Source organism: Bos javanicus, chromosome 10 (genome assembly GCF_032452875.1).
Source record: "Bos javanicus breed banteng chromosome 10, ARS-OSU_banteng_1.0, whole genome shotgun sequence".
Classification (NCBI taxonomy): Eukaryota; Metazoa; Chordata; class Mammalia; order Artiodactyla; family Bovidae; genus Bos; species Bos javanicus.
The window spans coordinates 13,263,664-13,290,621 of record NC_083877.1 but is presented as its reverse complement, the minus strand read 5'-3'; the positions used below and the strand labels follow the sequence as shown (position 1 = coordinate 13,290,621).

General features: G+C 42.1%; 1 protein-coding gene across 2 annotated transcripts in view; it reads right to left on the bottom strand.

The window, feature by feature from the left end:
* MAP2K1 (mitogen-activated protein kinase kinase 1) overlaps window positions 1-20,641 on the bottom strand; it is a 75,075-nt gene extending 54,434 nt beyond the window's left edge. The window contains exon 1 of one of the 2 annotated variants that reach the window (XM_061430146.1): window positions 20,085-20,641. In XM_061430146.1, coding sequence (XP_061286130.1) covers window positions 20,085-20,164 — 80 coding nt within the window. In that variant the 5' untranslated portion in view covers window positions 20,165-20,641. Of the gene's footprint in view, window positions 1-9,795; window positions 9,885-20,084 lie in introns of those variants that run through there. The other variant, XM_061430147.1, reaches the window with a different exon arrangement.
* Between the last annotated feature and the right edge of the window lie 6,317 nt (window positions 20,642-26,958).

Below are 26,958 nucleotides of genomic sequence, written 5' to 3'. Positions count from 1 at the left end.
AGAAATGTCAAGAACAACTGTGAGGGTTCACAGGAAATGAACTCACTCTGCGCCGGAGGCCTTTAACAACGAGCAACTGGTCATTTTCCCTCATTTTAAACTGAACATATAGACTCTGACCTACTTGTAAGACAGATCGAAGGGCAGGCTTTGGGACAGGGCAGAACCCAGCCCCGCTCTAAAAAGCAGAGGCCTCCGATCTCGTTTCAGGTCTTCACCAGCTGTACCACACCAAGTAAGCTTCCTAGCCTCTCTGGACCTCAGTCTCTTCATGATACATTTAGGAGACTGAACTCTCAAAATCTTTTCCACATCTAATACATAAGGACAGACAGGTGGCTGTGCTTGGAGGAGAAAGAATGAGAGGTGCTGGAGGTGAAAAGGATGATTAATATAACATGACGCTATCCTGGGTCCAGAAATAGCCTGGCTTAGTGCTGCACTCACCTTATCAGCCTAGATTTATTAGGGGGCGGGAGGGCTGGAGGTGGGAATCACAGCCACCGACAGTGAAATTAAACCCTTTCCCAAATGAATTCTGCTGAAGTGTGATTTATCCAGAATGTTAGAGAACTTAGCAGTATGAAACCATGTTACCGAAATTATATTACTGCACAAACTTAACTGTTCCCCAATGCGATCTGCAGAGAGGATGCAAAGCTGACAATCCTATGTCTGTGGCCATCTGTCCTATCCCAGTCCCTGGAGAGGCGTGGGGGGAGAGTGTGAAAAGCCACAGGTGCCACCAGTGTCACATATCCATCAAAGAGCCCAGCATTTGCTGGGGATAAGTGTTCAGCTCAGCATGCAAAAGAGGCTTGCCAATCCATCCGGCCCCAAACACTCCCTGCACCTTCCTCTGTGCCAGGCATGCGACTCAGGGAACACCACAGAATGTCACTGCCGGTTTCTTCACCAGGCTTCGTACTGACTAAAAAGGCACTTAGCTGCCTGCAAGACACACACATGGCCCTTAACCAGGACCAGCTTCCTCATCTACCTGGTAGAGATAACACACTGCACCTGCCTCATGTGGTTGAGTAAAGAAATAAATAGATGTAAAAACAATAAGCAGCACACAGAGCCTCGCAGAACAAATGCTATGATTACCACCGACACTGTGACCCTCTTGCACCAAGATATTATAAACTGAAAACAGCCAATCACAAATTGGAGTCAAAGTCAGACTTCACAAGGATTAGCCAAGTCTCAACCTTGGGAAAGGAGTGTCTTCTGCCCTCTGCTATCTCAAGGCTTGAGTCATTCAACAGAACGGTACCAAACCAGACTCTAGGAAACAGGATGTGCACTGGAGATAATGATGACTAAGACCCAGTTCCAGACTTCCTTAAGTCCAGTCCAACTAGACTGAGTTACCCAAACAACTGACATGTGATGGGATATGTAGTGCATGCTCTGGACGATGACCACTACCTGGAGTGGGTGGAAGACAAGTCTGTGATGGATTTACAGGAGAGCTGACCTACAAATTGAGCAAGATTAGGATGTCAAGCCTTCCTCAGTGATCAATGCAAAGAAATAGAGGAAAACAACAGAATGGGAAAGACTAGAGATCTCTTCAAGAAAATTAGAGACACCAAGAGAACATTTCATGCAAAGATAGGCACAATAAAGGACAGAAATGGTATGGACCTAATAGAAGCAGAAGATATTAAGAAGAGGTGACAAGAATATACAGAAGAACTCTACAAAAAAGATCTTCATGACTCAGATAACCATGATGGTATGATCACTTACCTAGAGCCAGACATCCTGGAGTGCAAAGTCAAATGGGCCTTAGGAAGCATCACTACAAAGCTAGTGGAAATGATGGAATTCCAGTTGAGCTATTTCAAATCCTAAAAGATGATGCTGTGAAAAAGCTGCACTCAATATGCCAGTAAGTGTGGAAAACTCAGCAGTGGCCACAGGACTGGAAAAGGCCAGTTTTCATTCCAGTCCCAAAGAAAGGCAGTTCCAAAGAATGTTCAAACTACTGTATAATTGCAACTCATCTCACATGCTAGTAAAGTAATGCTCAAAATTCTCCAAGCCAGGCTTCAACTGTAATGAGCTGAGAACTGCCAGATGTTCAAGCTGGATTTAGAAAAGGCAGAGGCACCAGAGATCAAATTGCTAACATCCGCTGGATCATAGAAAAAACAAGAGAATTCCAGAATAACATATACTTCTGCTTCACTGACTACACTAAAGTCTTTGACTGTGTGGATCACAACAAACTGTGGAAAATTCTTAAAGAGATGGGAATACCAGACCACCTGACCTGCCTCCTGAGAAATCTGTATGCAGGTCAAGAAGCAATAGTTAGAACTGGACATGGAACAACAGACTTGTTCCAAATAGGGAAAGGAGTATGTCAAGGCTGTGTATTGTCACCCTGCTTATTTAACTTATATGCAGAGTACACCATGCAAAATGCTGGGCTGGATGAAGCACAAGCTGGAATCAAGATTGTTGGGAGAAATATCAATAGCCTCAGATATGCAGATGACACCATCCTTATGGCAGAAAGCGAAGAGGAACTAAAGAGCCTTTTGATGCAAGTGAAAGAGTAGGGTCAAAAAACTGGCTTAAAACTCAACATTCAAAAAACTAGGATCATGGCATCAGGTCCCATCACTTCATGGCAAATAGACAGAGAAACAATGGAAACAGTGACAGACTTTATTTTCTTGGGCTCCAATATCACTGCAGATGGTGACTGCAGCCATGAAATTAAAAGATCCTCGCTCCTTGGAAGAAAATCTATGACAAACCTAAACAGCATATTAAAAAGCAGAGACATTACTTTGCCAACAAAGGTCCATATAGTCAAAGCTATGTTTTTTTTCCAGTAGTCATGTATGGATGTGAGAGTTGGGCCATAAAGAAGGCTGAGCGCTGAAGAATTGATGCTTTCATTCTGTGATGTTGGAGAGGACTCTTGAGAGTCCCTTGGACTGCAAGGAGATCAAACCAGTCAATCCTAAAGGAAATCAATCCTGAATATTCATTGGAAGGACTGATGCTGAAACCCCAATCCTTTGGCCACCTGATATAAAGAGCTGATTCACTAGAAAAGACCCTGATGCTGGGAAAGATTGAAGGCAGGAGAAGGGGACAACAGAGGATAAGTAGGTTGGATGACATCACTGACTTGATGGACATGAGTTTGAGCAGACTCTGGGAGATGGTGAAGGACAGGGTGGCCTGGAATGCTGCAGTCCATGGGGTCCTCAAAGAGTCAGACACGACCGAGCGACTTAACGGCAACAAGGATTTCAACATGTACTAAAGGTGGAGAAGGCAATCCCAATAGAAGACATAGTATGAGCAGAGGCCAGGGCCCATTGAGGAAGACCTCTAGAAGAAACATGAAGGAGAAGCTGAACCCAAGACCTACCTGGAACTGACCCTCAACATCTGGTTTGAGCCCCAGGAAGAAAGGGAAGCCATACCTTCCCTGTATGACAGTGACTACCCCTCCCTATTCCTATACACACGCACACACGCTCCCCAGGAAATCCTCTTTAAACTCTTGGAGATGAAAGCTGAGCTTCCCGGTGGTGCCTGCCAGGCAGACGGCCGCCTCGAGACGCTGGGAGGAGTCTATATTAGGATGCACTGTGGCAGTTGTTTCCCAGGCACCTTGTGCAGCCTCCTCTTTCACTGAAAATAATTCTTTTCCTTCCTGCACATCCCCAGATATTGCAAGTATGCCCGGTGTTGTCTCTATTCTAAGTCTGTGTGGATAAAGAACAGCTGAAGAGTCTCATCACTGGAAGTTCTTTGGGAGGTGAGAATTTTCTCTCCTTCTCACCTGATAGAAAATAAGGCACCCTGGGACAGGAATCTAGTCCTGGTCCTCCTCATGAGCCCAGTTAATCATCAAAAAGCAGTTTACACACACCAAGTATCTATGAATCCTTTCTGCTGGGTAGGGATTACTGTGCCCATTTTACAGATTCAAGGATATGAAAAAACTTGCACAAGATCACTGAAAATAGAGGCGGAGTCAAGATTCAAACTCAAGTGTGCTGGTTCCAAGGCCTCTCCCCTGAGCCTCACTGTCTCCAGGCTATGTTCACTCAGAAGTCACACTCGTAATTCAAAGCAGAACCTGCTGTGTGACAAGGTCAACTTCTATTAAGGTTTTCTTCTAGTCCTAGATTATCTATGCCAAAATTAAGACTGCAAAAAAGATCTCCAAGATTCCTTTCAACAATAAAGTTTAACCTACTTATGATCTACTTAGAACTTGAAAACGGGCCCAGGGGTGACCTGTAGGGTCATGTGGAGCTCATTACCTAAACCCAGAAAGGTAAGAAGGCATTACCACCAACCTCACCTTGCAGGAAAGCAGGCACAGAATGGTCATGTGGCGAGTTAATAGTTGTAGAAAAGGAATTCAGATCTCACACTGTTGCTCTACATAAGGTACTATTATTCAAAAGTACTGCAGCCTGAAAATTCTGAAGACTTTCAAATCCCTCCGAAAAAGGGGTCGGTCTCTAGATTCAAATGAAACACCTGGGGTGGGGGAGCAGAAACATTTGTTCAAAAATCTGATCAGGAAGCTGGGTTCTTCACTGCAGTAACACCAAAGACAAGTACCACTCAGAGGTGAATGTCTTCCTCAGACCATCCTGCTTTTGGGTCTGTTGCCTCCAAAACTCTTATAATCCCATCCCCAACTTTCTAGAAATTAGATCCTACTCTCAACAATCCAGTGAAGACCTCTGGATGCTCTGCACCCACCCACCCATCCCCTGCTCTCAGACAGAAAGGCCAGGTGTCAGAGCCCCCCAAGATTCCATGCTACCGTCTCCACCGCCTTTCAGGTGCTCTCTGCTCCGCCTCTGTGCTCTCAGGGAAGACAGGCACTCTCCCAGACACCTTGGTATCAGTCAAATCGGTTTTCTTTGCTGTTTTTTTATGTGCTGGGTCTTCTTTGCTGCACAGGCTTTCCTCTAGTTGTGGTGAGCAGGGGCTACTCTTCACTGTCCTTTGTGGGTTTCTCACTGTGGTGGCTCCTCTTGTTGGGGAGCACGGGCTTCAGCAGTTGTGGCATGAAGGCTCCGTCGTCATGGTTCCCAGGCTCTGGAGGCAGGCTCAATACTGTAGTGCACAGGCTTAGATGTTCCACAGCATGTGGGATCTTCCCAGATCAGGGATCGAACTGGTATCTCCTGCACTGGCAGGCAGGTTCTCTACCACTGAGTCACCACAGAAGCTCCTCAAATTTGCTTTTAATCTCTCTGAGCATACTCATTTACGTGATTTTAACATTTCCTTTGGGAAAAGCCCCAAACTTTAATTTCTCTGTTTCTGAAAGACAATTTTCTAAGCTATGAGTCTGTTAGACTGAAATCAAACATCACATTTAGGCTTCCTAAAAATACTACCCCAGTACAATGCCTTGGTTTTTCTCACAGGTTCATCCCCCAAGCACACACATAACCTTTTAGACTGTCATTTAAACACTGGAGTATATAATTTAAACGTCTTTAACAGCATGTACTAAAAGAACATTTCCATGTGATTCTTCACTTTATTTCAAAGCTATGATCCAAACTGAAGCTTTTATTGAATTTAGGACTAAATAGGTATATATATATGGGTGGCAAATACTGACAATAAAAATCAGAAAATCTAAAACACATTCAACTTGGCCATAACACTGGCATCTTTTCTAATTTTCAGCAAACTTTCTTTTTGTCCATCTCTCAGCCAAGTACCTGATACATATTAGGTATGTACTAAATATCAGTTAAATGAATGTTAATACATCTTAATCTTCTAAACACACAAGTTAGAAATCTGTTGTTGTAATTCTGGGCATAATCTAAATCTATTTGACCCTAACACAAATGCCATTGGAATAAACAGCAAATAACAAGCAGCTGCTAGCATTCAAAGTATATATACCTCTGTCATTTGAACTGTTTTGAAGCTGGCCTTATTTGGAAGACAAATGGTTGGCAGCTGCAAGTTCAATTACGAAGTGCTTAGTAGGAAAGCAGAGAAAGAACCAGAAGGAATCAAAGTGCTATTTCATACATTTAGCATGGAATTCCTTTCCAAAAAACATCTTTCATTTCCCTGGGGGAAATTAACCACGAAATGTTCTTTGAACTCATGGAAACTCAGGACTGTACTTCAGGAGGAAGAATCTAGTTTGAAGGCCAGGCAAAGCTGAGAGAGTAGGAGTCACTGCTTTTGCACATCTCTATTCTGCTAATTTTTTTTAAGGAAGGGGGTGGAACATAAGAAAAGCTACCAGGCAACCAGCCCAAAGGCCTGGAGACACTGAACAAGTTAGTACCTTTGTCCTTCATTTTTTCCTTTGCAAAATAAAGGGGCAAAAATAAATAAGAGTTAAATTGGATAACTGCTAGATACTAACAGATTTTCTGCAACAATGAAAATGTAATCTGTGCTGCCCAGTACAGTAACCACTAGCCACATGTGGCACTGTGTCCTCTGTGTGGCTAGTATAAATTAGGAACCAATTCTTAACTTTTAACTCATTAACATTTAAATAGTTACATATGGCTAGTGGCTACAGTTCTGGCAAGAGTAGCTGGAAGATGACCTCTAGTATTTTATGTGATCTTTGGAGGGCTATGTGGGAAGAGCTTGAGTGTTAGAGCAAGACAGACCTGGGTTCCAAACTTAGCTCCACCATTAACTAGTTAGGCAAACATGCAAATTCCTGAACTTCATTTTCCTTATCTGTATAACAGAATATTATGACCTTTCTTGCAGAGTTTTAGTGCAAGTTTAAGATAATGGATGAAACAGATCAGGAAGTTCCTCAATCAGTGGTAGTTATTTTTTCAGTTATGATGTCCTTCAGGGATAAAGTTTTATGTCTTTTGCCTTTATCCTATCTTTTGCCTTTCCTGATCTAGGACCCATACTTGATTACTTGTACCTGGGCCCTACAGATGCAGCTCTTGTTTTTCAAGAAAGCCACTTGCTCAGGAATTGTTACGGATCCTCAGCAAGGGGTGAGCCTCCAGTAACCCAAGCCTTCTGTGTCTCTGGAACCGCTGATTTCCGCTTACCCTGTGTCCCCTCCACCTCGCATGCCACCTCACATTTCAGGAATTCACAAAACCCTTCCCCCCGATTGCCCATCAAACTGAAACTTTGTTCAGTGCAACCAAAACACCTGTTGGTGGTTTTCTGGTACTTTCCTCGCTAACTCTCCCCTTGACTTCCCCTAATAAATATTTTATAACTTCTTTTTTATTTGTAAATGCTTCAGGACTGCCTTTTTACAAGCTGCATGTATGGCTAACCTTGCACTAATTTAGTAACCAAAATAAAATAAGGCAAACAAACAAAAAAAAGACTATATTTTAGAAGTGTTCCAGTAAAAGAATATAAGTGTTGCACTCTCTATCTAAACTAATATAATGTGTTATGAGCCTGGTCCAATGTTCCACTGGTCCTTCTTTTGGTGAATAGAACTCTTCTGTGGCTCCAATGTCCAAGTTTTATCAGTGGACACAAATGGATGCCTACGATAAGCAGGATGTATTTTCCACTGTTAATAATTACTGGCATGTTAAACTACCCTCTTCTTGTTTTTCTAGCATTCCATAGACTCAGAGAGAGAGGGAAAGAGACAGAGGAGCTGAAATACAGGCTAGCACTTTGGTAGGGTTTCAATCTGAATTTGAGTAAGCCATTAGACAAAAGGTTTATAGTTAGCTTAGAAATCCTGCTAACTTCTGAGGCCTCCCCAACAAGGACATCCTTGAAGGATTATTTACTGAAGGAAGATATGAAATCAAATAGGGCAAATAATTTCAACTCGGAACTCTCAAATGTGGTGAGGGTCTAATCTAATTTAAAAAAACAATAACCTGAAAATTAAAGTTCTAACTCAATAAAGAAACATAATGAACCTGGATCCAGTCAACATGTAAGTACAACAATGCGACTGATTAGTCATGTCTTCTCCTTACAACTCCCAAATTTCAAGATTTAACCAGAATCTGGAACCTATGCAGATCATTCACTCAACTCAGTTGTTCTACTTTGTCTGAAAAGTAAATGTGCTTAAGAGCATCTGAAATTCTGAACCTTTCTTGGGTAACAGTTTAAACTCAAAATAGGTCAATTCTAGGAAGGCATTCATTTCACAAGGACTTCTGTCTGTGGTTATTCTGAAAACCACTGCTTTAAAAACTGACATTATGAAGCTTAAAAATAGGCCCTCCTACTAAGGATCCTGGACAAAAATAAAATAGCCTTTCCTCCCTCCATTTCCTCATTCCCTTTTTCCTCAAACACCTTAGGTGAGCGGTGATATTGAGAGATATCCTTTTCCAGAGTTTCAGATTATTACCTAAAAAGAGGTTTATAAAAATTTTTAAGAAGACTGGGTAAAATTACCAAAATTCAGTTTTGGGTAAACTTAGAAATTTTTCAGACCAAGTAAGCATACCAAATGAAAATATATCTGAGTTGGGATAAAATTTCAGGTACCTTCTTTAACTCCAGCTGTGTGAAGTCCCAGCAAGTTCCTTCCCCTCTCTAGGTCTGGTTTCCTTATACTGCAAAAGGAGGCACAGGGCTAGAGGATCTGTAAGGACCCTGCCAGCCCTAACAAGCGCTGCTTCTATAAAGCTGGACAGCTGCTTCCTATTTTCACAACTCTATGGAAAGAGCAGAAAAGCCCCTAGCCCCGAAGGTTCCTGGGAAGCCTCATTAGTTTCAAATGTTCCCCTGGGACACAAGAACTGCTATTGAGAGCAAAGCAAGTTGAGATGGCTATAAAATAGAAATGGTGTTGAGAGGGAAGAATTGAGTTACGTTTTGCAGATGACACTAATAAATCTAGAAATACTGATATTCAATCAAAAGTTACTAGATATAATAAATGAATTTAACAAAGCTTCAGGATATAAACAATTCATACAAATCAAATCACAGTCAAGATGGAATACACAAATTAAAAAATGTTCCATCACAACAGCATCAAAATGTTAGGTATTTGAAATATGAACTCAGGACACAAGAGAATTATTCAAAAGAAACTATAACACCATAATAGAAAGAGAGGGGGAGACACTAATAAATGGAAATATACACCATGACAATTTTTAAAGTTATCTTTAACCCTACCCAATTTAAGATAACAAAAAAAGACTCAAAAGTATGTAAGAGCTAAAAAGAAATTTTAGAAATAGATTTTAAAAATACCATAAAGACCACATAAAATAAACCTGAAAATACAAGAGATAAAAATCCTATTTAATAAACTCCATGAAGATATTAGACCTCATTGTGTAGAAAAATTAACATAGACCCATACCTCACCCCAAACACATTAATTCCAGATGGGACCATATAAGGGAGAGAAAAGGCTAGAAGAAAATGAAGCCACATACTCCTGCTAGTTATGAAATAATGCTACATGTATGAATACAAAAGAAAAGTAGGTTGTACCATACAAAAGACATGCTTTGGAAAATAAAAAATATACGTATTTTTTCCTAAGTAATACAATATAAAAGGGAAACATCACAGTGGGATGATGTAGTAGCCACATAATTTATAAAACTGAAAAAATACGAAGCACACTGACCTATCGCTTCAACAAACCAAAAGACAAGTAATGTCTACTGGCTAATAAAAGACACAAACTAACAATAAATAAATAAAACAAAGCACAACAAAACTGTTAGACATATCTATTAAAAAATGGTCCGAGAAGAAAAAAGCTTGCACGAAACTTTTCAAAGTGTTCAGTTTGTGCCACAAAGCCTTCCCACCTACCTCTCCAGCTTCATCTCCTGCGACCTGCAGCTATGCATCCAGCACACTGAGCTCGCTGCCGGCTCCTCTACACATCCCAAGCTTTCCCACTTATGTGAAGCTGCTCATCCTGAGCTCTCTTCCTGCCAGGCCCCCTCCCTCCCCCATTCCCATGGAAATCCTAGCCATCCTTCAAGACCCAGCTCAAATGTCATCTCCTCTGTGAAGGCCCTCCTAATCTTCCCCACTGGATGTGCGTTCTTCCTGCTCTCAATGAGCATCGACAGTACTTTCTTTGTACCTCTTTCTCTTGGGGCACTTTTCTTACTCTACCCATCTGTTTCCTCCTTCTTGTGAACTTGCAACCTCTCCATACATGAGATTTTAAGATCCGTGGAGGCAAAAAGAATCTTACTCACCTGTCTACACCATCCAGCAGAATCCATGCATTCAAAATGCATTCATTAAATATTAGTTTAGACTGAAAATAATCCCATTTCAAAAATACAGCCTGACAAACAAAGCAAAGCAGACTGAGAGGGAGCCCTATTGAACTATCAAAAAAAAAAATCATTAAATTTCAAAAAAAAAAAAAAACCCAACTTCCTAAAGCTTGAGGAACTAGTTGAAATATACACTGTAAATTGGTTCTGTCTTTTTATGGAACACACTCAGTAATACATAACTAAATGGGTAACGTGGTTCACTGCCTCTGATTTGGTGTATGAATTAGTTTAAAAGAACAAAACAAATTAGTTCAAGATACTTATAAGAGTATCAGTAAATAATAAAACTTTGGAAGCCATATAAATAATCAACAAGTGTCACTTGTGAAGCCAGGTCCTATCAAATTCTACTCTTTAGCCAAAAATAAATGACAAGCATGAGAATTATGTCTGTGAGTAAAAATGGGGTAGGAGGGGAACCCATCAACTGATTACAGTTATCTATGTATGTATATAATGGAATAACCAAAAGTTAAACTGGAAAATTTAATGTCTGCAGGTTCTTTCCTTAAAAAGGTACTGATATATTCAATTTTCTTTTAAAGTTGTACATGAGCAAGCAAATATTCAAAAAAGAGTTGGGTTCAGGGGGAAGAAATCACTCTATTTGATTTTTCTTCAACCCCCATGCAACATCTTCTTATCTGACTCCCTTGCTGACATCAAAGCAGGATACCCCTGGGGGCTCCCCCAAGAAATCAGAGGCAGGATCAGCATTTTTATTTTTATTTTTTTTTAGGATCAGCATTTTTAGCAGTAGGCCCTGCACCAGGATTCAGAGAACACCTGCTCTTTTAAAAACAAAAAAACGCAATTCATTCTGGAAGGTTGTTAATTTAGCAAACAGGTATGTGAGCCTTCAAACAGCTCTCGTGGGTTTTCAGACAAAAGAGACAGGATACAGGACACAAAGTAAAAATATAATCAAGTGGCAGAAAGAGACTAGGATGATTTTTTCAAAACTGGCAGCTTCAAGAAAGGACTAAGAGAAACAAAACTGAGACTCTAAGCTTTCTTCTCAAGCTTACCTCATCTTCTTCCCAGTCTGTGGGTTCTCCACGTTTTTTCAATATGTTGGAAAGATTCTCCATTGCTTGACCTGTGCTTCCTATGGATGTGGTAGAAACAATTACCAATTCATACCAATGGAAGCTTGCATGGAAGAGTTTTTTGTTGTTGTTGGTTAGTTTGTTTAACGTTATTTTGGTTTTGTCCAATTTACCAATAATGATTTACTATACTAAGCGAATGGAGTGATGTAGACCCAGGGGTCCAAAAAGGCATGGTCCCAAGTAATCAAATTAATGGAGGAAAAAAAGACACAAGGAACATTTAGTGAAAAAGAAAGCATATGACTTCAAAATGATACAGAATTTAATGTGATGTTTATTATACAATACAGGCCAGATAGTACAATGGTAAGGAATTCATCTGCAATGCAGCAGATGCAGGATACTCGGGTTTGATCCCTGGGTCAGGGAAGACCCCCCCTGGAGGAGGAAATAGCAAACCACTTCACTATTCTTGCCTGGAAAAAACCCCATGGACAGAGAAGCCTGACAGGCTACAATCCATGAGGCCTAAAAGATTAGGACACGACTGAGCGACGAAGCGCACACACAAACACACAGGCCAGAGTACAAAGGGGGAGAAAGAAAATGTAAGTTAATGTTAAAAAGGACGTAAGATTTAGGATGAATTTTAATCTCTGGGTACTTTTTAAAAATTTATTATTAATTTTTTCAAACATAAGAAATATGGAAAGAAGGGAAGAGTCAAACTCACACACTAACCAACTAAACAACTGTGAACAATTTTGCCCCATTTGCTTTATCTACTATGTGAGTGTGATTTTTTTTCCTGAACCATTTCAAAGTTTCACTCATCAACTATGAACAACAACAGTCTCCTACATAATCATACCATTATTACATCTAAAAAATTAACCATAATTCTCTAAATTTCCCTAGTTGTTCCAAGAAATCATTTTTACAGCTATTACATTTTTTGATTCAGTACCCAACCAAGGTTCATTACATTTGACTGGCATGTCTCCTTAGTCTCTTATTCTCAAACAGCACCCTCCCTTACTTTTCCCGCATGACATTGACTAAAGGGACCGGGTCGGTTGTCTTAGAGAATATTCCACATCCTGAATTTGTCTGTTTCCTCCTGGTGTCATTTCACTTGCTTCTCTGTCCCTGTATATGCTGTAAACAGAAAGTCAGATCTCAAGGCTTGATTAGATGCAGGTTTGGGTAAGACTTCAAAGAACAGGCAGCATATGAAATGTATAAATTAACATGACGTATCAACATTTGCAATTTGGTATTAAGAAAAAAAGGTAACAGTCAACTGAGAAGGAAGAAACCAAAGCCAGCACCACTAATTACACTTCCCATGTAGACAGCTTCCAACAATCATAAAATACTTTTATAACATTATTTTGGATGATGCTCACCTGCCCTCCTTCCCTCACAGGTTTGTTATATTATCATCCTTACTTTACTAATGAGGGAAACTAAGACTCAGTGAAGTTAAATAACATACAAAAAAAAAATTTTTTTAATAAATAAACGACATGCCAAAGATCAGCAATATAGAAGTAGCATAACTAAGTCTCAAACTCGGGTCCTAGAATAGCATGGAGTTACTCAGAAAAGGCTACATGGGAGATGAACTCTATTCTAGGTCTTGAAAGATGGGAGCATTCTTTCATTCCAGGCCCTGGACTAGATGTGAGGGAAATATCAGTACACAAGATAGTCATGGTTCCTTTGCTCATAGTGATAGGTCCTCCCCTCACCTAAAGTGTGGTGGCAAATACAAGACAAAAATAAAATCACACAGGAAAGTGGAGGAGGGCATTCCAGACAAAGGAAACCATGTGAGCAAGACCAGACAGAGGTAAAAAGCAGGGGCTATGGAAGGACAATAAAGGGATCAGCCAGAGAAAAATCAATCTAGAGATGGGAAGCTCTGCTGAAGTATTCTCTCCCTGTTTTCAAAAGATGCATAAATAAGTGAAAGTAGAATGCTGTACATGCTTATGTTCAAACAAGGACCTTACACATCTCCCTGCCCCAGACTAAGCCATCTTTATGAACCTTTTGCTCTTTCTATATCTGGTGCAACAGCAGAGACATTCTTCCCAAGGACACAAGGTTCAGCTGCCCCTACTTTTTACCTGAAGCTGTTCTCAAAAGACTGCACCAGTACTAGTTATTGCTGCAACAAACCAGTAGAAGCACCTAAATTCAGAACTACAAAGTCAGTTAAAACCACTTCAAAAGCTTCTAGTTATCGTAATGCACATCCCAGGTAAGGTCGTAAGTGAAAGACGCTCAGTCGTGTCAAACTCTTTGCGACCCCATGGACTATACAGTCCATGGAATTCTCCAGGCCAGAATACCAGAGAGGGCACCCTTTCCCTTCTCCAGGGGATATTCCCAACCCACGCATTGAAGGCAGGTTCTTTACCAGCTGAGCCACAAGGGAAGCCCATACTGGAGTGGGTAGCCATTCCCTTCTCCATGGGATCTTCTCAACCCAGGGATCGAACCCAGATCTCCCACATTGCAGGTGGATTCTTTACCAGCTGAGCCACAAGGGAAGCCCAAGAATACTGGAGTGGGTAGCCTATCCCTTCTCCAGAGGATCTTCCTGACCCAGGAATCCAACCAGGATCTCCTGCATTGCAGGCGGATTCTTTACCAACTGAGCCATCAGGGAAGCGCCTAAGGCCGTAAGAGAACCCCCAAAAGCACAACAACCCATTTCAATCTCTCTGCCCCCTTCCTTAAGGGCTTTCACACTAACAGATGTGTGTTCCCACAAACCTGCAGAAAGTGCTGATGCAAATCAAAAAGCTGTGGATGCCACCAAGGCTAAGCAATGTGCCTTGTTTATTCAGCACCTTGTGGTCTTCAAAGCATTTCCGTATGTGTTATCTTGTTTAATCTTCACGATACTCCTTCAAGGTAGGAACGATTCAATCATGTAGTCAACAGATATCTACTGAGTATCTGCTATGGGCCAGACACTGATCTACTCACTGACCAAGGAACAAACCAACCCCCCACCTTCATGAAGCATACATTTTAGGGCAGGGGGAGGTGGAGATAAATATTTATAGACAATGCAACACTAATTAGTGGTAAGTGCTGCAAAGAAAAATAGGGCAAATAAGGGAGTCAAGCATGACAGGGAGTGCTACAAATAGAGTGATCCAAGACGGCCTGTGTGAAGAAACATTTGAGCAGAGCTCCAAAGGAAGTAAGGGAGCAAGTCATGTGGGTATTGGGCAGAAGAGAATTCCAGGTAGAGAGAACAGCAAAAGTTCTGAGACTGGAATGCAGACAACCAACACTGTGGAACAGCAACGGGAACAGCATGGCTGGAGCCAAGAGTGAAGGGGACGATGGGGAAAACCAAGAACCTGACCAGGCAGTGCCTCGTCGGCCACTAAGACAGAGATTTTATAAACCACTCTCATCCTCACTCTGCAGATAAGGAAACTAAAAGTCAGAAAGTACAAAAGACTTGCCTAAGGTAAAAGAAAAAGTGAAGTCTTGGGGAGCACCCTGCATTGCAACTTCGAACTCTACTCAGCGCTCCAGCTTCTCCTTGGGAGGGTTAAAAGTACTCTTTAAAACAAAGAAAGAATAGACTCTATATGATTTCAATTCCCCTAGACCATGAAATTTTTGCACCTTGTTTTATGTGCCTGGATATGTTTCAATGTCTCCTAGTTTACAGTCTATGGGAACTTGAATAGATTTTGTATCCTACTGTTACGTGAACTTTATGAATTTTAATTAGGCTGAATTGGTTCATGGTGCCTTCCAGATCCACTTTATCCTTCTACTTTTCTGTATATTCATTCTATTAATTTTTGAGAGTTTGATATTGAAACTCCCAACTAAAAATCTTAATTTATCTACTTAAAAAAACAACTGTAATATATAGTGGAACTATATATAACTTGTTCTGTATTTTCCAAGTCTCCTGTGTGTTTTTGTACTTTCACAATTTCAAAAATAAAAAGGAAACAGAAAAAAAAAATAAAGCACAAAGAAAGAGTAAGCGAATGCCTTATCATGGAAGGAGAGGCAGAGTACCCTCACACTCAGCAATCCCATTTCTGAGTACATTCCACAGGGAACTCTTATAAGAGTCCAAAAGGAGGTGCAGATTTAAGGACAGTGATGGCTTCACTGTTTGAAGCAGCAAGGGGTTAGAAACGACAAAACTGTCTTCTTATTCTAGGGGAATGATAAGTAAAATGTGGTACATGCACATGATAGACTGCTCTGCAACCAAGGAAACAATTAACTAGATACACGTCTAACACTATGAACAGAGCTCAGAAATACGGCACTTGTTTGAAAAAGAAAAACCTGAAATAAAAGTTAAGGGTGGTCATTGCTTCCGTTCAAATACTGCTGCTTCTTTTCCTTCCAAGAAGGCCCCTGTCCCCTGTGAAGGTCACCATGGCCATGTGATTTGCTTTACAAAAACGGGAGCAAAAGTGCCACTTCTAGGCAGAAACTTTAAAAGCCAGCATGTGGTTCTCAAGACTCCCTTCTCATTAAGCGTATTTCAGACATGGTGCCTCAGTCAGCCGGAGGCCCTGATTGGAATCCAATCAAAAGAGTCTCCCATTAACCTGAAAGCATGTTAAACTACTGAGATTTTCTAGTCTATCCCAACTGATGCAGATTTATAGCACAATAGGATTTTCAATAAAAAATGAAAATATTTAAAGTGTACAACATGATGATTCACTATATACACATAGTGAAATGATTATTTCAGTCAAGCTAATTAATATACACATCTCCTCACACATTTACCATGTGGGGTGTGTGTGTGACAAGAGCACCTGAAATCTACTCTCCCAGCAAATGTCCAGTATTCAACGTGGTATTATTAACTATAGTCATCACACTAAGCATTAGATCTCTAGATGTATTCACCCTATTAACTACAACTTTGTATCCTTTGACAAATATCCTCCCATTTTCCCCACCTCCCCACCCCGGGTAACCACCTATCTACTCTATGCTTTCATGTATTCCTTTTTTTTAGATTCTATATAAAATCTGAAATCATGCAGTATTTTTCTTTCTGTGTCTAGCTTATTTCATTTAGCATTCTGTCCTCCAGGTCCATCCATGGTGTTGCAAATGGCAGGATTTCCTTCAAGGCTGAATAATAGCACAATAGTATACAGCACCCTAAGCACACAAAACAACACTATCTCCCTCCCAAAAGTACACATATACCCAACGAATAGGTAGAATTATAGGACCATATATTAAATATCCAGAGTGGGTGAGATGGTGTCTTGGGAAGAGAAGAAAGTGGGGAGGAGGGAATGAAAATAAAGGGAGAAATAACCAAAAAAAAAAAAGAAAAGCTATTAAAAGACTTGATAAACAGACTATGCAAATATTAGAAATTTCCCTAATTTTCTCCACAAACATTTGTGCACTGATTACTTTCCAGGTACTATTCCAGGCACTACTTATTGAACAGCAAATATAAAAAGGGCAATCCGATCTTACAGGTTATAAGGTGTACAGAAGACAGAAATATTAAAATACCCCAGTAAAAGATTATGGACAGTGAATGAGTGCCATTAAAAAAGTCAGGTGACATGAGAAAGAGGGACCCACTTTAGATTAGGTGGTCTGTGAACATCTCTGAGGAAATGACAGTTACTCAGAGAGGTGAAGACTGCTTCCTTCGCAGCTTGGGAAGAGAAAGGGAGGATTCATGTCAGGCCAACGGAACAGCATGTGCGAGGGTCGGGAGGGAGCATGGACCATCCCATGGAGGAAGTGAAAGAAGACCAGCGTAACGGAAGAAAGGAGCAGCAGGAAGTGTGGTTAAAGAGATGGGGCGGGGAAGGGGGGATACAGCAGACGTACAGCCCAATATAAAGAATTTCAATTTTATTTTATTCTAACTGCAATGAAACTATGAAAACTTTTTTTGGGTGTGGGGAGCGGTGCTGAGTTGTGAAGTTTGTGGGATCTTAGTTCCCTGACGAGGGATTGAACCCAGGCCCTCAGCAGTGGAAACAGGAAGTCCTAATCGCTGGACCACTAGGGAATTCCCAGAGAAAACATTTTAAACAGGGAAATGACATGATCTTGTTTCCAACTTATTTCACTCTAACATTCAGCACCCTTGCAATATACTCATATATTTTTGCAAACTTGCAAAAGAAATATTTTTGCAGTCTTTTTCTTCAAGGACCCCCAGAAGCTGCATAGAATCCAGGTCCCATATAACATAACTTTGTCTGAATGGGGTAAGTGCTCCATTAGAGAGCAGTCCCAAGTGCCAGGGAGTCACAGACAAACAACCTTGCCAATTTAGTACCAAGAGTTCTTTAATGTCAATGGACTTTTTTCTTTTTACACTTTATGAAAATGTGCCAAATCATGGCCTGATCTACTGAGAGAAACATGAATACATCAGCTTTGCTTGAAAAACGGGAAAGATGTATTAACAGATGTGTACAGCTTTCCCCCATGAAGGCAAGGGGCAGGGGAACAGTCCCCGTTTGTCTCAGGCAGCCTACACAGAGATGCCTCCTACTGTAACACAGCCATGAGTCACGGAGGTAGATGCACACGGCACAGAAAACTGAGTAAGGGGGTTGGTTATCCAGAAGCTATGGCGCCTCATCTACCACCACGACTGCAAATTACCTTCAGGCTTCCCTCAGCATTCTCTACCCAGTAACAAAGGTACCAGCAGCCAACACTGACGGGAGAGCTACTACTATTAGCCCACTTAGTCTTCACAACTCTAAACAGATCTATCATTAGACCCATTTTCACAAACAAAAAAGCTAAACCTAAGCCCTAGAGAGACCTGACCCAGATCAAAAAACCACAAACTTAGCCTGACTCCAGAGTCCAACCTTTTACCCACTGTTTAGAATCTCCCAGTCCCACCAAATATATCTGCCACCAACTTCAGCATAGTTTTTTTCCGTTTTTTCTTCCCTCTCCCCTTTGTAAGAACACAGTCACAATTGTAAGAACTTTGTAAGTTCCTTGTGAGTTCTTACAGTCACTTTGTAAGAACACTGGGTCACAACAACAGAATGACTACAGGTACTTCCACTCACTGCTGCTGCTGCGGCTTAGTCGCTTCAGTTGTGTCCGACTCTTTGAGACACTATGGACTGTAGCCCACCAGGCTTCTCTGTCCATGGGATTCCCAGGCAAGAGTACTGGAGTGAGCTGCCTTGCCCTCCTCCAGAGGATCTTCCCGACCCAAAGGATCAAACCTGCATCTCTTGTCTCCTGCATTGGCAGGTGGGTTCTTTACCATTAGTGCCACTTGGGAAACCCCACTTTCACTCACTACCTTCCTCCAAAACGAATGGGAGCACGATGGTCAGGACACAACATTCAGTCAGAATCCACTGTGGTCAAAATTTGTCCTGTCCTGCCCTGCTCTGGTGGTGGTGGTGGAGGTGGGGGTGATTTCAGACTATTTTTAGGGGATAAAATTCCGTACACTAAACGTGCATCAATGTTTGCAAAGTTATCCACTAACCTGGGCAAGTTAATATCATGCAAAACAGATACTTCAGTATCGAAAGGAGTTTGTCTGAGGAATGTGGTTGAGCTCACATCACAGGTCTGTTCACCACTGGCCTTGTGATCATTATAGGGGTGGACAGAGCCACCAAGCCAACAAGTCCCCAGGCTATTAACATCGAGAGAGACAAACAGAGGTTACAGAAATCACCAAAGGGCAGAAGGTCGAGGCCTAATCTGTTCTTTTCATCAGCTGGTTTCCTAAAGTTTCCAAGGGTGCAGGTAAGAGATTAAGAACTCTTAATCTTTTCTGTTTATTTCTCCAGCTCGCCAGATCTTTCTCCTTCACACAGTCCTGTCCCTTACCTAGGATACAAAAGAGCTGGCAACTCAGAAACGTCCATCAAACAGACTCATCACTGTTTAAAGAAGTAAACTGCTGGTTTGTGATGAACACTGGAAGTTGCAGAGATGGAACACCTTGTGTGTGATTTCCAAGAACATGGTGTGATGTCTCAGGTCCAAAATTGGGCTCATGGCCAATTAAAGCAGCCCAGGAGAGACACCTATGAGAAGAGATCTGGTGAATGAATGAAAAGTCAGATGAAGAAAAGAAAAGCAGCTCCCTTCAAAACAAGAGTCTCCAGGAAGAAGGCCAAGGAATGGGAGCTCCCAAAGTCGACAAGTAAAAAGCCTCGGGGGTGTTGGTGTACACACGTACTCGCTGGCCAGGCAGCGGCCGCGACTAGCCACTCCCAGCCCACAGGTGTCAAGCACGAAGGTGAGGACTGCTTGCCGGTCCCAACTCCACATTATACATTCTGAGTTGATCTCAAGACGCAGATGCGATCTTAATTTTTCCAAAACATTGGCTCCCTTCTCCCAGTTACACACCAGAATCCCAGAGAATCTAGGAGAAAGAGCTGGGGACAAGCGGGCGATAAACCAGTTTTTATTTTTTAGGGAGAGGGAAAATAACCAGAGGTCAGGGATGACTGAAAGGGTCGGTAAAGGGGTGGGGATGGGGCATCGCTACTCGTTGGGTGCACGGACTGGTCTGAGTCAGGAGCACAATCAGTGCTTAGTCACTGATACCTCGGCGGCCGGGAGTTCCTCGCGCCCGGCGGCCCGAGACGTACGTGATGACCCGAGCAGAGCCCAGCGCGAGGCGCACACCCGACTGGCTTCTGCACCCCGGCCCGGGCCTCCCCAGCCCGCCCCCCACCCCAAGACTTACTCCGCCGAGCTGGTCCCGTTAACCGCGGAGCCGTCCGGGGCCGGGTTCAGCTGGATGGGCGTCGGCTTCTTCTTGGGCATTTTGGACCCAGGAAAGGCGCTCCCAACTCTGAGGGCGGCCCCTCTAGCTTCCTCCCTCTGAGCTGCCCCGCGCCGGCCTCGCGGGGCCAAGTCTGGGCCGCAAGCCCGAAGGCTGCCTTCGGGGGGCGCGCCCTGCGCGGTCCCGTCAGGGCCAAAGGGCCAGTGGCGGTCTGGGGGAACCCCCGGCCCACTTGCTCAGTGCACAGGGAACCGAAGGGCTTCCCCGCCGGCGCAGCTCGGCAGCCCGGGATTCCCTCCCACTCTCCCTCAGTCAACCGGTCCCGGGCGCGCGCACCACAACGCTGATCCAGCCACAGCCCGGGAAAGTGCGCCGCCGCCACTGCCGCGTTCCAAGCGGCTCAGCGCAGCAGTCCCAGAGACGGACTGGAGGGCGGGGGAGAGTTGGGGGAGGGCTGGGGACAGGGGAAGCCTCGCCCCCCCAATTCCAGGAGGCTGCGTTTTCCACACGCCCACCTGGCTCCGCCCCAATTGCCTCTCTGACAGCCAATGAGAGCACGCCTCGGCGGCAGATGACGCGGAAATACGTCACGGGGCGCGGCGCGCGGCCCTGGGGGCGGGGTCCGGCCCTGGCTCCACAGCGCCCTCTGCCGCCTAGAGACTCCCAGGTGGACCTACCGGGAAAGGTTGTGCATCCTGGCTCCCATAGCTAGTCGAGGTGAGCTTGATCCGGTAGGTCGCCACGCGGTCTCCTCCTCTACGGTGCCTGTAGCCCCAGGGCCGAGTCACATTGATGGAGCTAAAGTAATAAAATAAATAAAGAAAAAGACCCCTTCCTGTTTCTAGAGGCAGCGTTGGGGAATAGACAACTTGTCAAGAGACTCCTTGTGTGTAGCAAATTGGCAAGTAGAAAGTTACATGTAAAGTGGTAATACACAGTATTAGTCTGCTGACAAGGGTACAGGGAAATGAGTATTCAGTCCGGATGAGACTTTAAATTGGGGCATTTCTGAGAGCAGATTGGGAATATATCTTAAAAACCTTTTGAAAAAAGTCCTTTCAACAGATAATTCCGGTTCTGTAAAACTTGAAGAAAAAAGATGTGAATAAAGAGCTTAATGAAATGAAGATGACTTGTATGATTCAAAATACACATTCAGTTCACCTCTTCCTCTTTCCCTTTCTATTCAGTCCTAAAGGCATTAGGTGTGCAAAACCAGGTAAGCATCTACACCCCATGGTCCAGAGCAGCCTGTCAGCCACCTAGCCATTTGCAATATGTAGAGGGTAAAGTTTGCTTTTCACTTTTTAGCCATTTATGCTGTTTGAATTTTTTATTATGTATATAATTTATTCAATGTAAAACATATTTTATAAATTGTTTAAAGATTAAAATGAGAATGTAAAATTGTGAAGATATTTTGGAAAACAGTCTGCCAGTTCCTCAGTTAAATATAGTTACCATGCTGCTGCTGCTGAGTCACTTCAGTCGTGTCCGACTCTGTGCGACCCCATAGACAGCAGCCCACCAGGCTCCCCGTCCCTGGGATTCTCCAGGCAAGAACACTGGAGTGGGTTGCCATTTCCTTCTCCAATGCAGGAAAGTGAAAAGTCAAAGTGAAGTGGCTCAGTCGTGTCCGACCTTCAGCGACCCCATGGACTGCAGCCTACCAGGCTCCTCCGTCCATGGGATTTTCCAGGCAAGAGTACTGGAGTGGGGTGCCATTGCCTTCTCTGATATGACCCAGCAATTCCACTCCTATGTGCTCAAGAGAAGTGAAAATATAATATCCATACGAAACTTGTACACAAATTTTTATGCAAATGTGTGGCAGTATTATTCATAATAGTCAAAAAATGGAGACAACCCAAATGTCCATCAACAGATAAATAAAATGTGGCACATCCATGCAATGGAATATAATTTGACCATAAAAAGGAATGAAGTGCTGATCTGTGCTATAGCATTCATGAACTTTGGAAACATCATGCCAAGTGAAAGAAGCCAACTACAAGACCCCACACATTTTGTAATTTCATTTATGTGAAATGTCCAGAATAAGCAACTTTATAGAGACAGAAAGTAGATTAATGATTGTTTAGGATTTGGTGGGAAAGCTGAGCAAGAAACAGTAGAATGACTGCTAAAGGGTAAAAGGTCTCCAGAAACTAAGATCTTGGCATCCAGTCCCATCACTTCATGACAAATAGATGAGCAAAAAGTAGAAACAGTGACAGATTTTATTTTAGCCTACCAAAGTGGATGGGGACTGTAGCCATAAAATTAAAGGATACTAGCTCCTTGGAAGAAAAGCTATGACAAACTTGGATAGCATATTAAAAAGCAGAGACATCATTTTGTCAATAAAGGTTCATATAGTGAAAGCTTTGGTTTTTCCAGTAGTCAGGTACAGATGTGAGATTCAGACTGTAAGGAAGGCTGAATTCCAAAGACTTGATGCTTTTGAACTGTGGTGTTGGAGAAGACTCTTGAGAGTCCCTTGGACTGCAAGGAGATCAAACCAGTCAGTCCTAAAGGAAATCAGTCCTGAATATTCATCAGAAGGACTGATGCTGGAGCTCCAATACTTTGGTCACCTGATACAAAGAGCCAACTCATTGGAAAACATCCTGATGGGAAAGATTGAGGACAGGAGGAGAAGGGGGCAGCAGAGGATGAAATGGTTAGATAACATCATTGACTCAATGGACTTGAATTTGAGCAAGCTCTGGGAGATAGTGAAGGACAGAAGAGTCTGGCATGCTGCATTCCATGGGGTCACAAAGAGTCAGACGACTTTGCAACTGAACAACACCAACACCATGCAATGATATAAATGAATCTCATTAACATCCTGTTGGGTAAAAGAAACTAGACAGGAGAAATATATATGTATTTATGTATATACCATATATATATATTATACATATATTTACTCAAAACTAACAAATCTAGTCTGTGGAGGCAGAAGCTGGGATAGAGGCATCCTTGAGGAGGAGAGGAATCAAAAGGTGAGTTGAAGGAGGCTTTTAAGGTGCTAGTAACGTTTGCTTTCTTGCTCTGGGTAGAGATCACAGGAAAGTGTGTTCCACGTATGATTTTTATTATCTTTCAATAAAACAGTGTGTGTTCTGGACCTATGTTACCCCTCAATAAAACAATTACTAGAGGAAAAAAAAGAAATTTACCCAACACCACTAATTATCAAGGAAATGGAAATCAAAACCACAATGAGATATCACCTAATACCTGTTAGAATGGCTATCATAAAAAAAAAAAAAACAGATAAGTATTGGCAGGGTGTGGAGAAAAGGGAACCCCTGGGCTTTTTGGTGGGAACCCAAATTGATACATCAAAAACCCCCATAAAATTAGTGGAGTTTCTAAAAAGAAATGAAATTAAAAATAGATCTACCAAATGATCCAACAATTCCACTCTTGGGTATGTATCCAAAGGAACTGAGATCAGGATCTCACAGAGATCTCTGCACTCCATATTCAACACAGCCTTATTCACAGTAGTTAAGATACGGAAACAGCCTAAGTGTCCATCAACAGATGAACAGAGGAAGAAGACCTGGAATGGAATATTACTCAGCCATGAGATACAAGGAAATCCTGCCATTTGCAGTGATGTGGATGGACCTTACTCTAAATGAGATAAGTCAGACAGAGAAAAACAAATACTGTATGATCTCACTTGTATGTGAAATCTATAAAAGCCAAACTCAGGGAAACAGTAGAGTAGAGGTTACAAAAAACTTTGGGAGAAGAAATGAGGAGATATTGGTCAAAGGGTACAAACTTCAGTTATAAAATCCACGAGTTCTGAGAGCCTGATATACAGTATGGTATAGCTAATAATACTGTAGTATATAACTGAATGTTGCTCAGAGTAAATTTTAAATGTTCTTACACAAAACAGAAATGGTCATTATGGGACAACAAGGAAGGCTTAGTTAACGCTATGGTATAATCATTTTACAATATATAGCTTTGTCAAATCAACATTTTGTACACAAATTTACACAATGTTATACGTCAATTCAGTTCAGTCGCTCAGTCATGTCCAACCGACTCTGTGACCCCATGGATTGCAGCACACGAGGCTTCCCTGTCCATTGCCAACACCCGGAGCTTGCTCAAACTTATGTCCATTGAGTCAGTGATGACATCCAACCATCTCATCCTCTGTCATCCCCTTCTCCTCCTGTCTTAGGTCAATTACATCTCCATAAAACATGGGAGAAAAAGAAATCACAAGAAGACTTTTTTTCCCTGTCAGAAAATAGGTCAGACCAGCTGAAATGTATTTTTATTTTTTCTATTTTGGTTTTTAGACTGAAAGAAAATATAGGCCTTTCTCACATTAAAACATATAGGCCTTCTGAGTATTTTGTGGGTTTAAAAAATTTTATGTAACTAACGCCAGCTTAATATGGGGGGAAAAACTAGAATAGTATAAAAAGATAATAAGAACCATTCATGAAACACTGCCATTTACATTATGGAGTCCTGTGTTCGTACTAGCCATGCTCACACAGTTAATATTTTAGGATTAGTGAAGTTTATGATATTATCAGCCTATGAGTTTTATTTTAGCAGCAAGTCCATATTTGCTTCTTACAAATTAAGACCTTTTATTCTCTTATTATGACAAATTCAACTGGGAAATTCAAAATTAAAAAAGTCAAGTTATGGTAAACAAAAGTTAATCCATATGAGGAAATTCCACCTTACGTTTTCCCTTTTTTTTTTGCCATACCCCAAGTAGCATGTGGGATCTTAGCTCCCGCACCAGAGATCAGATCCACACCCCCTGCAGTGGAAGCTTGGCGTCTTAACCACTGTACCGCCAGGGAATTTCCTAATTCATTTTTATACCACATTTTCCTACTCTCTAGTCATGAGAGAACTCTGACTCTTTATTAAAGGCTTTTACTGTCATTAAAACTCCCTTTGCCTATAATTCATTCTGCCAGGTGGGGCTGACTTTTGTAATGTTTAAATAAACAGCTAAGGAATATAATCCATTGTCTAGATTTTGAAGCTCCTGTGAGTTTGGCAGCTGTTCCTATTGAGTAACTGAGTGAAGGGTCACAGTGGACAGGGTAACACCACCCTCCCCTCCCCCTTCAGAGGCAGTACATCCACTTCCTCAGTTCTAGATGTCAGACATTCCAAATGCAATGAAACCACTGGGTTATTTTGGGAGCCACATTTAATGGTCACTTGCCCTTCGTTTAAAGGAAAAAGTGCCCCAGCAAGGTGAAGGCTGATGCAATTTCAATTGCTGTCTAAGGATGTGGCTTCAACCAGACAGGATGTCAGATCTGGCACCTTTTTTTGGAGGGGAGTGGGGGTAGGGACCTCACCCTGGCTTGGCATCCGTGAGAGATGTGCTACTTTGCTTTTCTCCCTTGGGGAGCACAATGAAAGAAGATATACTTGGGACATACTAGCTTCCTCGAGGGCAGCTGTGGGGAAGGAAGTCTTGACTTCCTTTGCAATCACAGTCCAGGGTCCCGGATATTCTTAATCTCTAATCTGGTCTGAGATGAAACAAATCTTTCCCAGAACATTTATTTGAATGCTTGTCATCACTGGTCAGTTTTTTTTTTTTTTTTTCCCCATTCTTGCTTCTACTCAATGGAAAACCCCAGCATCATCCTTTTCCTGTCAAGTGCTTTGCAAAGATTACAGGCAGGAAATTTAAAATGAGAGTGACCATTTAATCTACAGATTTGAGAGCTATGATAAAAGAATACAGGGCCTACACAGGTAGAGTCATTGTAACATCTATCAATCTTTTTATAATTCATACTCCTGCTCAGAGGCCAGGTCATCTTGTAGAGAGCTTAGAATTTGTCTAAAGAGAGTTTCGTCCCCACAAATGAGCAGTGCATGACACATAGTCTCGGGTTTATGTGTATTTTAAGATATTTTAAATTATATTGATTGGTACATCAATGTGTTTTAGCTCAGTTGGGAAAGAATCCACCTGCAATGCACGAGACCCCAGTTCGATTCCTGGATCGGGAAGATCGTCTGGAGAAGATGGATAGGCTACCCACTCCAGTTTTCTTGGGTTTCCCTTGTGGTTCAGCTGGTAGAGAATCTGCCTGTAATGTGGGAGACCTGGGTTCAATCCCTGGGCTGGGAGGATCCCCTGGAGAAGGGAAAGGCTACCCACTCCAGTATTCTGGCCTAGAGAATTCTGTGGACGGTATAGTCCACCGGGTCGCAAAGAGTCAGACACAACTGAGTGACTTTCAGTTTCACTTTTCACTTCATACTCCCAGGGAGCAAGGAATCTCTTCTCTGTGATGTTCCAGATTGTTTTCATGGTACTGTCTCATAAAATATAAAATATTGTTATTGTCATTATACTGATAGCAATTTGGTGTCGTTATAATTACTACTGAGCCATACTGCTATTTATTCTTACTCCTGTGTGTGCTTTCTCTGAATAGATAGACCTTTATAACTAAATCCTTGTCTGGTACCTGATATGGGGTTTCTGTGTAAAGAGAGTGGGAGACAGTTCCTTTTAGAATTTTAGAACTTGAATTAAATAGTACAACTGAGCCTTGGAGGGTTTAGTGGTGCCCTTTGCGGTCACACAGCTAGTTAGGGGTAGAACAGGAACACATCTAATTCCCAGGTTAATGATCTTCTAGAACCTCTTGGTACCTTGCCAAGTAATAGATAGGTACAATTGGTTTTATTTGATAGTCATCAGCTAAGTTTGGCTGTGACATTTTCAAGTATCTCCAATTATAATGACACTAAAGATCTTGATCATGCCATAAATAATGATGATTGTTCCTTTATC